At 37.6% G+C, this 14,287-nt stretch overlaps 1 protein-coding gene across 6 annotated transcripts in view; it reads left to right on the plus strand.

Annotated features, from left to right (window-relative positions):
* The window catches only part of CCDC90B (coiled-coil domain containing 90B), a 44,487-nt gene that overhangs the window by 17,233 nt on the left and 12,967 nt on the right, over positions 1 to 14,287 (plus strand). For all 6 annotated transcript variants that reach the window (XM_026518214.4, XM_057316886.1, XM_026518213.4 and 3 more), the window contains 5 exons: positions 5,093 to 5,194; positions 5,837 to 5,878; positions 5,974 to 6,045; positions 6,130 to 6,183; positions 7,775 to 7,889. In XM_026518214.4, coding sequence (XP_026373999.1) covers positions 5,093 to 5,194; positions 5,837 to 5,878; positions 5,974 to 6,045; positions 6,130 to 6,183; positions 7,775 to 7,889 — 385 coding nt within the window. The remainder of the gene's footprint in view (positions 1 to 5,092; positions 5,195 to 5,836; positions 5,879 to 5,973; positions 6,046 to 6,129; positions 6,184 to 7,774; positions 7,890 to 14,287) is intronic.

Here is a 14,287-nt window from a genome sequence, read left to right on the forward strand (position 1 = left end):
TTACTTTTCAATCTTGTAACTTTACTGAATTCATTTATTATTCCTAATAGGGTTTGTGGGTTTTTTGTTGTTGTTGTTGTTTGGTGGAGTTTAGGGCTTCGGGTTTTCTGTGTATAGTTTTAGGATTTTCTTTGTATAGTTTCAGGTCATTTGCAGATAGTGACAGTTGTACTTCTTCCTCACCAATTCTGCGCCTTTTCTTTTTGTTGTCTGATAGCTGTGGCTAGGACTTCCAGTACTGTGTTGAATGAAATAGGTGAGAGGGACATCTTCATCTTGTTCCTGATCTTAGAGGAAAAACTCTCCCTTATTCACCATTGAGTATGACATTAGCTGTGGGTTTGTCATACATGGCTTTTATTATGTTGAGGTATGTTCCCTCTATACCCACTCTGTTGAGAGTTTGTATTGTGAATGGGTGCTTTATTTTGTCAAATGCTTGTCTTTGCATCTGTTAAGATGATCATATGGTTTTTATCCTTCCTTTTGTTAATGTGATGTATCACACTGATGAGTTTATGAATACTGAACCATCCTTGCATCCCAGGAATAAATCAGACTTGATCTTGGTAAATGATCCCCTTAATGTATTGTTGAATTCAGTGTGCTAATATTTTTTGAGAATTTTGCACCTGTGTTTATCAGAGATACAGGCCTGTTTTCTTTTTTTGGTAGTGTCTTTGACTGGTTTTGGTATCAGGGTAATGCTGGCCTCATAGAATGGATCTGAAAGTTTTCTGTTCTATTTTTTGGAATATTTTGGGTAGAACAGGTGTTAACTCTTGCTTAAATGTTTGGTAGAATTCACCTGTGAATCTGTCTAGTCCTGGACTTTTGTTTGTTGGGGGTTTTTTGATTATCAGTTCAATTTCATTACTAGTAATTGGTCTGTTCAGATTTTCTATTTCTTCCTGATTCAGTTTTGAAAGTTTATATATTTCTAGAAATTTGTGTATTTCTTCTAGGTTGTCCACTCCGCTGGCATGTAATTTTGTAGTATTCTGTTCTAATCTTTTGTTTCTGTGGTGTCAGTTGTTACTTACCCTCTTTCGTTTGTTTTTTTTTTTTAAAGATTTTATTTATTTATTTGACACAGACAGCCAGTGAGAGAGAGACAAGCAAGGGGAGTGGGAGAGGAAGAAGCAGGCTCATAGCAGAGGAGCCTGATGTGGGGCTCGATCCCATAACGCCGGGATCACGCCCTGAGCCGAAGGCAGACGCTTAACCGCTGTGCCACCCAGGCGCCCCTCGTTTTTTTATTTTATTTGTGCCCTCCTGCTTTTTTTCTTGATGAGTCTGGCTAAAAGTTTATCACTTCTGTTTATCTTTTCAAAGAACCCGTTCTTGGTTTCATTATTCTTTTTCTATTGTTTTTTCAAGTCTCTATTTCATTCATTTTACTCTCATTATTTTCTTCCTTCTACCAATTTTGGGTCTATTGTCTTCTTTTTCTAGTTCCTTTACATGGAGGGTTAGATTATTTATTTAAAACTTTTCTTGTTTCTTGAGGTAGGCTTGTCACTATGCATCTCCTTCTTAGAACTGCTTTCACTGTGTCCCAAAGATTTTGAACCATTGTGTTTCATTTTCATTTGTCTCCATGTATTTTTTTTCCTCTTTGATTTCTTCATTGACCCATTGGATGTTTAGCATGTTGTTAACCTCCATGTGTTTGTTTCTTCCACTTTTATTCTTGTGATTTATTTCAAGTTTCATACTGTTATGGTTGGAAAAGATTACTATGATTTCAGTCTTATTAAATTTAGTGAGACTTGTTTTGTGGTCTCACATGTGATCTGTTCTGGAGAATGTTGTTACATGTTCCCTTGAAAAGAATATACAGTCTGTTGTTTGAGGGTACATATCTTTTAAGCCCATCTGGTCTAATATGTTGGTTGAAAGACCACTGTTTTCTTATTTATTGTCATTCTGTATGATCGCTCCATCGTTGTAAGTGGGGTATTAAAGTCTCCCAGAATTATATCACTGTCAGTTTCTCCCTTTATCTATTAATATTTGCTTTATGTATTATTAGGTGCCCCAGTGTTGGGTGCATAGATATTCATAATTGTTATATCCTCTTGTTGGATTGATCCCTTTATTACCATGTAATGTCCTTGTTTGTCTCTTATTACAGTCTTTGTTTTAAAGTCCATTTTTATTGATTTAATTATTGCTACTCTGGCTTGCTTTTGTTCCCGCCCCCCCCCCCACATCACTTTGCATAGAGTATCTTTTTCCATCCCTTCACTTTTTGTGTGTTTCTTTAGTACTGAGGTGAGTCTCTTGTAAACTGCACAGAGATGGGTCTTTTTTTAATCCAATCTGTCGCCCTATGTCTTTTGATTGGAACACTTAGACCATTTCATTTAAAGTAATTATTGATACATATGTTCTTTTGGCCATTTTGTTGCTTTTGTAGTTCTTCTCCATTCCTTTCTTGGTCACTTGCTCTCACTCCTTATGATTGATGACTTTCTTTAGTGTTTTGCTTAGCTTTCTTTCTCTTTATTTTTTGTGTATCTCTTCCAGGTTTTATTTTTTGTGTATCTCTTCCAGGTTTTAGGTTTTAGGTTTGCCATAAAGTTCATCTATGACATCCTAAGTATTTAGCAGTCTATATTAAGTTGGTGGTTATTTAAATTCAAACCCATTCTAAAAGAAACTCATTCTTATATCTTCCTCCTCCACATTTTATGTATATGTTGTCATGTTTTATATCTTTTTAGTTTGTGAGTCCCCTTCACTGATTTTTAAATATAATTGACTTTACTTCTATCTTTTAATCTTCCAAACTCACAAGTGTTTATTGTACTACCTTTACTTTTACTCATGAAAGTTTTTCATTTCATAATTTGCTTCTAATTATGACCTCTTCTTTTCCCCTCCAAGAAATCATTTTGTGTTTTTTTTAAGGTCTCTAATGGTGATGAACTTTTTAAACTTTTCTTTGTCTGGAAAACTCATCCAATTCTGAATGATAACCTTGCTGGGTAGAGTATTCAGGTTGCAGGTTTTTACAACTTGAAGCACTTTGAGTATATCATACTGTTCCCTTCTGGCCCATACAGTTTCTGTGGGGAAATCAACTTAGTGTCTTGGATTTCCTTTGTATGTAATTCATTGCTTCTCTTTTTCTGGTTTTAAACTTCTCTCTTTAATGTTTGACATTTTAATTATTATTTGTGATATGGACTTCCTTGGGTTCATCTTGTTTAGTACTTCTCTGCACTTCTTGAACCTAGAGGTCTGTTTCCTTCCCCAGATAAGGGAGGTTTTCATCTATCATTTCTTCATATAACTTATCTGCCGCCCCCTCCTTTTCTCCTTCTGGCACCCCTATAATGCAATTTTTTTTTGCTTGATGTTGTCCAAGAGATCCCTTAACCCATCCCTATTTTTTTTTTCTTTTTACTGTTCAGCTTGGGTTCTTTCCATTACTCTTTTCCATATCACTAATCAGTTCTTTTCCATCCTCTAATCTGTTGATTCCCTTTAGTTTATCTTTCATTTCAGTTATTGTGTTCTTCAACTCTGATTGGTTTTTAATTTTCTGTCTCTTTGTTCAAGCTCTGAGTTTATCCACCCCAGTGTCCATCCAGTCTTGTGGGCATCTTTATGTCCATAATTTTGAACTATTTATCAAGCATATTTCTTAGTTTCCATTCTATTTAGTCCTGTTTCTGAAGTTTGGGCTTTGTTTGAAGCGGACTCCTTTGTCTCCTACTTTTGCTTTACTTTGTTTGTTTCTGTGAATTACATGCAACAGCTACTTTTCCAAAGTAGAGTGATAGTGTGTAGTCATCCCCTGTGGAGAATGTGTGCCTAGTGACTTCAGCTGGCTTTCCGAATGAGTGGATGTTGTGGGCTTGGGTCCTGGGGCACTTCATGTTAAGGCCACTTTGTTGGGATGTCAGAACCAAAGTGGATACAGGCCAGGACAGTCTCATGGCTCTGCATGTAGAGTGCACCCTGGCCAGACAGCTGGTGCTGTAGTGGGTATTGTCTGGAGGCAGCCCCAGGGTGATTGCCTGGTAATACCAACCGCTGAAGCTGAAGCAGTTCCACTCTGGGCAGCTTGGGGCTCTCCATGGAGCTAGTGCCCTGGCAGGACAGCTTAAGCTTAAGTGAGAATGGGCGTGGATGGTCCAGAGACTCTCTCTGCAGAGGGAGAATAGCTGATGCTGAAATGAGTGCAAGCCAGGGGTTCCCAAGACCCTTCATGCAGGTGGCACCCTGATTGGGTGTGAGCTAATTTGGAAGGTCCTGGGATCTTCTGAGCTGGGGGTGTCCTGGCAAGTTATCTGGAGGTGAAGTGGTGGGGGCCTGGATTATTCTGGGATGCTTTGCACCTGTGTCACCTTGGCAGGTCAGCTGTTGTGAACACTAACCATGGGTGTTCCGGTGTGGTCTCCCCTGGGGCCACCTTCACGGACACTGTGTTGGTTTGGGCTAGGGGCCTAGCTGAGGTGGTAGGCTGGCTATGGTGCTCAGAGCCTGCTCTTGTCTGTGCTCTCAAGGTGGACTGGGAAGATAAACAGTGGTGCTCACCAGCCCCTCCAAAGCAGAGAATTCCAGCAGCTCCCACACTGCTTGGCAGAGTTCTAGGGCTGGATCTTTCCTATTCTAGTTACCCTTTGAAACCTCATTGTTTTTTCTGTATCCCAGGGCAGACAGATCTGCTCATGGTCATTCAGTACTATCCCTCTCCACCATGGTTCTCAGTGCGGGGATTGGCGGTTCCCTTCTTGACTGTCTCTCTTACCTTTCTATATGTGGTATATCTTTTGCTGTGCAGAAGGTGTTCGGTTAGCCCTGTGTTGTTCTTCAGGAGGAAATGCTTTATAAATAGGTGTAGATTTGGTATGTCCATGGAGGAAGTGAGTTCAGGGTCCTCCTGTATGGCAACCTTGGACTGGAACCTCCTTTTCATTTTGATAGTACTGGTTTCATATGGTTTGGTTTGGTTTAGTTAGCCAAGCAACATTATACCTCGTAGCATAACAACAGAGTCTTTTACATTCCATGAAAACAATTCTGTGTAAGGTGATGGTATTCCATATCACTAGGTTATTTTAATTTTGCTTTCCAGGAAATAACAGTACAACAACTTATGTCTCATTTGGACTCCATCAGGAAAGACATGGTCATCCTAGAGAAAAGTGAATTTGCAAATCTGAGAGCAGAGAATCAGGTGATACAAGTTTCAGTTTATTACTAATAACTGATTTCACATGTATTCCACTTGGTAAAGCTTAGGACCAAATAATGATTTTATGTGGTCATGTAATAATTATCAAGTTTCTATATCAAAATATACTACATGTTTAACCATAACAGGTATTGCTATGTATAACTCATAGTTTCTTGACCAAAGAATAAGAATTGTACCTTACACATGTAAAAGTCACGTGGAAGGGAAAATCTTTGAGCTCTATATTTATTATATAAAATTTCTCATAGAGCACAACATAATGTTCTCAGAATTTAAAACACTTGACATTTACCATTTTATGTGAATCTGTACTAATTTTTGTCAGTTAAAACTTTCCGTACTTCAGTTGGAATTTTGTTCGCTAGCTTAAATATTATTAGAGTATCAGTCATGGTTTAGAAGTAAAATAACTAGAAAAAATACATTTTTTTACTGTTCATAAGAATTTTTTGAATATGAGAGATATTACTTTCCTTTTTTGTCTAGTGTTAGTTAATGCTTGATTAGAAATCTGTAGAGATCGTCCAGTTTTTGCTAATGCAGCGTTTCAGATTTGTTGAGTCAATCATGCTATCAGTATTTGGCATAATGGCAATTGCATGTGATTTTTCTTATACCTAGAAAATGAAAACTGAATTGGAACAAGTTAAGCAGCAACTGATAGTAAGTTTAAGTACTTTTCTCACTATAGAATATTTTATTAATTTCAAAACAAACATGATGAGATTGCTTTTTTAATATTTTGGTTTTCTTTAAAGAATGAAACCAGTCAAATCAGAGCAGACAATAAACTGGACATCAACCTAGAAAGGAGCAGAGTAACTGATATGGTAATGTGCTTTCTTGGTAACTTATTCCTTTATCATTCCTTCTAGTCTTTTTTTTTTAACCTCCTGATTCATCATATCCTTTAGTTTACAGATCAAGAAAAGAAACTTATGGAAGCAACCACAGAATTTACCAGCAAGGTAAACTAGTATGTAAAAATGTCTTTTATGCCACTCTCGTGTGTAATTGCTTTTATGTGTCCTACCTGAACTGTGACCTCTGTCAGAATCTAGCTTTCCAGGTAACATAGTTTGTAACTAAATTATTTTTATAAACAAAAGAACTATTTTTTGAAAGACAAGGATTCACAATTAGCATTTAAATGAAGGCAGAGGCTCAATTAAATGCCTTAAAGTTTTTAAAACAGGAAATATTTATTGAGTGCTTATGATGTATCAGATACTGTTTTATTGGCTTCTATTAATTCTCCTTATCAGCCTCTGAATTAGGCCCTCTCTATTCCCATTTTACCAGTTCTTGGAAAATGAGGCACAGGGAGGTTAAAGACACTTAACTAATAAGTGGTGGAGCTAGAATGTGAACCTGGATTCCAAACTCCATTCTCTACAACTGTTTTCCTTCTCCTAATCCTAAATTGTAATCCTTGTTTAATCTCTGTGGCTTGAGTAAAACCCAGCTTTTTGACTCAGCCTACAAAAGCTATTTGGTCTGTGTTCTAAGAGAAGAGACATAACTCTTTTTTGTTGTTTTTAAGATTTATTTTAGAGTGCAAGCCAGAGAGGGAGGGAGGGTCTTTTTTTTTTTTTAATTAATTAATTATTTATTTGGCAGAGACATCGAGAGAGGGAACACAAGCAAGGGGAGTGTGAGAGGGAGAGGCAGGCTTCCCGCCAAGCAGGGAGCCCAATACGGGGCTCGATCCCAGGACCCTGGGATCATGATCTGAGCCGAAAGCAGACGCTTAATGGCTGAGCCACCCAGGCACCCCAGGGAGGGAGAGTCTTAAGCAGACTCTGTGCTGAGCTCAGAGCCACAGGCAGGGCTTAATTTCACCACCTAAGCCAAAACCAAGAGTAGGCAGCTTAAATTACTGTGCCACCCAGGTGCCTCGAGACATCTCTCTTTCCTAATTATAATTAAATAGAAGGAAAGGTCTCATTTGTCTTTCCAAGTATTGTGTTCTTTTCTTGGCCAATAAAAGAGATAAACCAGGAAATAAAAATCTCTCAGAGCTAATTTCTGAGCTCCATATGCCATCTTATCTCTCTTCCTACCCCTTTGCCCCTATACGCATAGCATTTGGTGTTACCCAACAAAAGCATTTCTGCCCTTCCCTTTAATACTGGTGGCAGTTCACATTATAAATATGGTTGAGTTTTTTCTTTAAATTGTGCAGCAGTTTTAACTGTAATGTCCTAAGGATTTTATACACACACAGTGTTTATAGTTCTATGACTAAAATTTTTCCTTTCCCTCTTAGTTTATTATATATTTTAGGTCTCAGATTTTTTTACTATGAGGCTTTTAGTAGAATGTACCCAAAAAATGATAACCCAAAGAAATGAATATTAATGATCTCCAAATATCAAAAGTAGAATATTTGTCAGTTTGTAATGTTCATATAATGTTGTTTCTATCACTCTGCTTTTGCTGTTTCCCCAGTTAAGACTTTTGCAATACAAAGTTAGCCTATAAGTAAGGGTTTCTAATGTAAATGTTTCTGTCCATAATACATAGGGACAGAATTTGTCTCATTCTTATTTACTGCAGGATACCAAAACCAGAAGTATTATTTCCGAGACTAGTAATAAAATCGACACTGAAATTGCTTCTTTGAAAACACTGATGGAGTCAAACAAGCTTGAGACAATTCGTTACCTTGCAGGTAAGGTAATTAGCTACTTTGTCAAAAAAACAAAATTCAGTGGAGTCAATCTGAAGATCTAATTGGTTTTTTTAAATGATTTAGGCACCCTCTTACCTAGCAAGTAGAGGGAATGGAAGCTCAGTGTATTGTACAAAATGGAAGGTTTTTATAGGAAGGAAAGTGGGGCAAGAAAGTTAGTGGCCAAAGAAAAGGATTGTTCCAGGCAAGGTCACTTTCCCATGAGGATGAAAAACAAGGGGTCTTATACAGATTACCCTCTGGGAGAAGGGAGAGGGCCTATGTGGCAGACCCATTATCACTAATCGGAAGATTCCCAACTGATCAGTTAAGACTACATTTCTGGGAAAGTTTGAAACTGCAGTTAATGGTGGTATTAAGCCCTGGCTTGCAGACTAAGCCTGAATGAGGCCATTTGGGGCCTTTGGTTCAACAGTATCCCCATTTGATCAATCTCAACTTAACAGAAAAATGTGATCAAAATTTATGGCATTAGTGCTGCTCTCAGTTACCACTATTTTGTTGTTCTTTTCTCTGGTATTATCGGGAAGGAAGAATGTCCTTTGCTCTTCTAGCTAAGAAATTGACATGAGATAGATTAACAGGAGAAAACAGACATGAAATTCCAAGGACATTCAGGCAGTGAGGCTTATATGAATGACATCCTGAGCTAAGGATTGGGGAGGGGGTCTGGGGATATAAAGGGAAGGACAGCCATTGGCCAGAAGGTGAGAGGAGATGTTTGGAAAATAAAGGTTGCTATTACACAAGTAAGCATCTTAGGTAAAGAGGAATCTCAGTAGCTCTGTCCTGGTACAGGCTGTCCTTTCTATAAATGTAAACTTAGGCAGTTGATGGGGAGGTTTTCCTATGATTGCTTTTAACTCAAAGTAATGTTCATGGACGAAGTGGCCCATCTAGGGCAGCCTGCCCTTGACACCTGAAGTTCCCTCTGAAACTTCAGGGAAGTTTTCAGCATTTAAAGTTGAGCCCTGGTAGACTGTTCCATCTTGTTGAACCAGTCAGTGCTGGCAATAGATCAGCTCTGTTACAGTCTCACTTCAGGAGGCCATAATGCACATATATTCTCAAAGTTATACCTGTGATTTAATTAAACAACTAATCGAGTGTTCTGTTTCTCTCAGAACAAAAGAAAACAATGGTCAATGATTGGATCAAATTTTCTGAGTTCTGAGGGTAGCCAGTCACGACTTCGAGATGTCAGGCTGGACGCATCTTCACTTGGAGTGGGAGCAAGCAGTGATGGTCTGACAGATTTTCCTGGTTTAAAGTTCAGGTGCCTCTGATCTTTTGAGGGGCCCCTAGAACAACAGGCATGCAGGTTGTCTAGATTTGAGGTAGTGTGATTTTTCTGAAGGTTACATCAAGTTGTTTTTATTTGGTTTGCAGGGCTTCAGGGTAAAGGGCAGTTTTAGTTCTCAAATGATTCCAACTCAGAAAGGTTGGAGAAAAATTGAAAATACTAGTTTAGAGAGTTATAGCCAGTCATTGGAGGAAACTAGAGATAATCTGGATCGAGACCAGTTTTTGATGAACAGTAGAAAAATCTAATACACAGGTGTGTTTTTCTTTCTGTAATCACCATTTCTACCAAAGATAGCCCAATTGACACTAATTGATTTACAAGGTAAGTTTAGTTGTAAAAGAACATGGCCTGACTAATTTACGTAAGTGTGGCAAGAAGAGCAGTTGACCATATAGGCTCTTTAAACCTGCTTTGCTGGAACTATTCATAAGATAGCTCCAGATTAAATTTTCAATAGCCTCTCAAATACTTGCTGTCAGACTTCACCTGAAGTTCCTACAGATTTGGGTGAATTCTTCTGTTCTCAAGTTTCCTGCATTGGTCAGGAAATGATCTTTACTCACCTGGTAAAGCTGCTGGGAACTCTGTAAGCAATAGTTATCAGGCTGATATTTCCAAGGGGGCTTATTATAGGCTCCATAAAGTCCTTAAAGCTGTCTGGTCATTTCTGGGTCTGTAAGCCTATGTCCAAAATACGACATTCCAGTCAAAACCTTGATAATATAACCAGTTTTCCCATTGTGTCCTGTTACAAGGAGAATAGATTCTTATTTAAATTATGCAAATATACTTCCATGAAAATAGAATACTCACTGGGTTTCTGAATGCTGGAGGGATTGGATAGGGAGAAAAAAATAAATGTTTCAAATTGCTGTGAATCTTTTTTTTTTTTTTTTAAAGATTTTATTTTATTTATTTGACAGAGAGAGAGACAACCAGTGAGAGAGGGAACACAAGCAGGGGGAGTGGGAGAGGAAGAAGCAGGCTGCCAGCAGAAGAGCCTGACGTGGGGCTCGATTCCAGAACTCCGGGATCACGCCCTGAGCCGAAGGCAGACAATTAACAATTGAGCCACCCAGGCGCCCCTCAAATTGCTGTGAATCTTAAGTTAGCTTAAGGAAAAGTTTCCTTCAACCTGGAAAAACAAACCATTTAAAAAAGTCAGCAGTGTTTCAAAGTCAAAAATAAGTCTCCGGGCGCCTGGGTGGCACAGCGGTTAAGCGTCTGCCTTCAGCTCAGGGCATGATCCCAGTGTTATGGGATCGAGCCCCACATCAGGCTCCTCCACTATGAGCCTGCTTCTTCCTCTCCCACTCCCCCTGCTTGTGTTCCCTCTCTCGCTGGCTGTCTCTATCTCTGTCGAATAAAATAAATAAAAATCTTTAAAAAAAAAAAAAAGTCTCAGTTCAGTCTGATTTATTAATTCTTGTTCTGCTTGAATCTGGTTTTTTTTACTAGTTCAGAAATTCTTACCTGATTCTGTTTTATGATCTTAAGATTACTGGAAACTTGAACTCAGAGTTCTTTAAGTACTCTACTCTGAGAGTCTCACTGAAGACGTTTGCATTAGCATCAGTAAAACAGTAACATGCCAAGACTTGAGATGACCGTGGTTATAGATCTGATTAGAGTTCATTTCAATGCAGTTGATAAGGAAATTCAATTTTTTCTATGATATACGACACTTCAAGATAAGAACATACTAAGATACCAGATTTTTAGGAGTGTCACTTATTTGACAATGCTTCTGCTACAATATACTATACCAGATTTTCACAAAATCTTTTAAATGTTAGATTATGGTCCAAAAAACTTTAGAATTTGATTTTTGGAAGTATATAAAAAAATATTTAAAAGGTTTGAACATTTGATTAAATAGGATCACAAAGCATTTAATTATTTAGCCAAAATGACAATAAAAGATTTCAAAGGCAAATAGAAATGGTTTTGCTCATCATTGTGAGCAAAATTTAGCTCTTTTAATATTAAGACTCATTTCTCTTAAGTCATCAAACACAGAATCCTTGTTTTCTCGTCAGTTGACTTTAAAGGTAAAGAAAACCTTTGTTTACAATTTCTTATTAAGAGCAGACCAATAGTTCAAGAAAATTTTGTCCTTTTAACAAAGAGGAAACAAATTTACTTACTTAAATTCATCCTAATCTTAGCCAGTACTGACTACACATACCTCCTCCCTTTTGTATCTACAGTGTATACTCTTTACAGTCCTTAAAATTAAGGTTTATTGATTTCCACATAAACACAAGAAAGGTCTTAAATAGCTTAGTCATCTTAATACTTATGTTTCTCTCATATCTGATTGTTTGAAAATATTGCTTGCATGCCTCTGCTTAACTGGTTTTCTGCTTCTCCCTGTTTGATTTCTCCTTGGCGTCAAGTTACTTGAGACCTCAAGTCAGAGAAGACCACATTGACTGGTTCCAAACTGCAGTTTTAGTGCACAGTTATTATTAATCATACTTTTTCTTACCCAAAACACCTATCTTACTTTTTACTTTTCCTTGCATAGAGTTGCTTCCCTTATTTCTAGTCGTAATTACATTAATTAGAATCCTTAACTCTTAGAAACTTTAATTTCTAGTGAAAACTACGTAGTACTAGCAGTTGTGAACTGTTTTTCTAGAAATGTATGCTTCATAGCAAAGCACAAAACGTTTTGATAAAAATTTATCGTAGTTTCTTTGTAATAAGTAAGACAAAAGTAGATAATTTCCAAATTAAGCATTGGACATAAATTTATCTAGCTTATTTAATGAATTTATCTTAATTCGTTATTTAACTTAGCAAAACATTAAAGTTTCAGTTTACCGAAGATTTTGAAAGGGATTTAAAAGTTTACATACAAACCTTTTTTTTATGTTTACTTATGTTCGGACTACCCACAAAACTTCATGAGGCAATAAAGTCAACCACTGTCCTAATTTTACGTTTTGCAAAAGAGATAACATGAACATATTTAACTCTTGGTAAACACATGCTTAGTAGACGTGTCTTTAACCAACAACTTTACATTAACTTTAATACTAAATAATCACATGAACTTGAAAAATATTTCGGTTAGTTTCTAGCTTTCTGAGTTTAGAACACCCAATCCTTACAAGCACTTGTCTTCAAACCAGGTAAAATAGAGCTCTTTTACAAATTATAGTATCACCGCCCAGAGGTAGTAAAAATATCTCACATTTACAACATATATAGACAAATGTAAGAGTTTTGTTTGCACATTTACTCATACTTGTCTTGACATTAAAGACCTGATTTCTAAATACTTCCTCTCATCTCCGCCCCCCCCCCACCCCCATGAAAAACTTCTCCCTGACATTGCTATTTCAAAGAATGGCTCTTTTATCCTAGAGATGATGGGGGTAGAAAATTACATCCCAAAGGTATGGAGAGATTATCCAAGTTTTCTCTAAAGTGGAGATAGAACATATCTGCTTATTATCAAAGGTGCTAGAGTGTGGGCACAGGAGCCCTTTTGGAAGTTTGCATTTTTAATTTTCAGTCACAGGCAATTGTGGGCTGTGTTTACATTTTAAAGACATGATAAGAATTTCAAGAGAGTGAAAGAATGCAGAACAAATTTTTTTTTCTGTTAGAGTTTCATATTGCTATTTAAGATTTGGCACTTTTTCTCAAGTGCAGGACAATTTTGTTCCAATATCCTGATCTTTTATAATATCTGCAGACATTGTGAGAGGCATAGGTGGGCTTTGATTTGTTTCTAGAGTTGCATTTCTAGTTTTATAGAGATTTGTAAGACAAAGACAGTTCTTACTAATTCCTACAGAATTGGATTATGGCCTGAATAGCAGGGGCTTGGCCTGTTTTTTTAACTAAACTTGCTTTACATCAGATTTTTAACTAAAATTGGAATCAAAAGCTTTATGCCTTTGTAAAATCTTTCTGAAGCACTTTAACAAAAGCCTTTTCTCTGGGTATACATTTCAACCTTGGCTTTTCTGTTAGCCCCTGAGTATTGGTCTTTTGCAAACCGTTTGTAGGAGGGTCTAGGAGAAATTTTGGTCATTGTTCCTCTCCAAAGAGGGGCTGTGAATAGTCATTAATCTTTTTAGTTCTTCCCTAAATTTGGTAGGATCTTCTGAAAGTAGAGGTAAAAGGGCTTTATAATTTAAAAGATTTTCTGCTGTGTAGGGAACACGGTTTCTTTTGTGGCAGATGGTCTAGGATCTACTTGTAAAGGACTTTGCATAGGAATGGCTGAAGCTGGCAGAGCCTGATTCCAGAGCCCTCGAAGATAGGAGCAAAGAGAGCCTTATGGCCAGTCTTCGATGCTTTCGTTAACATTCCTTTTCTGGCTTTCAGCATTTATATGAACAACCTGTATACTTTTAACCTAATGATTAGGCCAGATTTCTCTGTGAGTCTTGTAGGGAAATGGAAGTTAAAACAGTCAGATGAGTCTGGGTTTTAAGAACGGGCATTTATGTTGGATATGGACATTGATTTTTGTCTGAAGTCTGATTTCATCTTGTCAGGGAAGGCCCTAAGGCTAGCCATTTTACTAATACAATTGAGAGTTCTATAAAATAGGTATCTTTAAAATATAGCCAGTTTAAAGGATCCCTTGTCTAGGCATTGACAAATAAGATCTATCGGTAGTAACTCAAATCAGTAAGCTTTTAATGGCTTAACCAAAGCCACAGAGGCATCCAAAGAAGGGTGTAGATAATGTAGCCCCTGTGATCCAAAAGTTTACTCCTAAAATTAATCTAAGGGAAGCAAAGGACTTCATTGCAAAGGTAGTAAGGACATTGCAATGAAAACTGTGTCTCTGATCTCCCACAAAAATGTGAGACTCCTGTCACAAACCCACTAATCTGTGACACCAGGCGGAGAGACTTAGGAATGGGACTTTCCAGCACTAACAAGCAACAAAGGTCCCTATGGCTTGGGACCTCTCATAAGAAGCACTGCTGAGAGCTGGCATGGCTAGACAAATAGACTCAGAACCTGTCTATTCAACTGACCATCAAGGTGCACCCTGGTAAGTGCACCCTCTGGATAGTGGAGACCAAAAAGAATATTC

The sequence above is a fragment of the Ursus arctos genome, unplaced genomic scaffold (genome assembly GCF_023065955.2).
Source record: "Ursus arctos isolate Adak ecotype North America unplaced genomic scaffold, UrsArc2.0 scaffold_22, whole genome shotgun sequence".
Lineage (NCBI taxonomy): Eukaryota > Metazoa > Chordata > Mammalia > Carnivora > Ursidae > Ursus > Ursus arctos.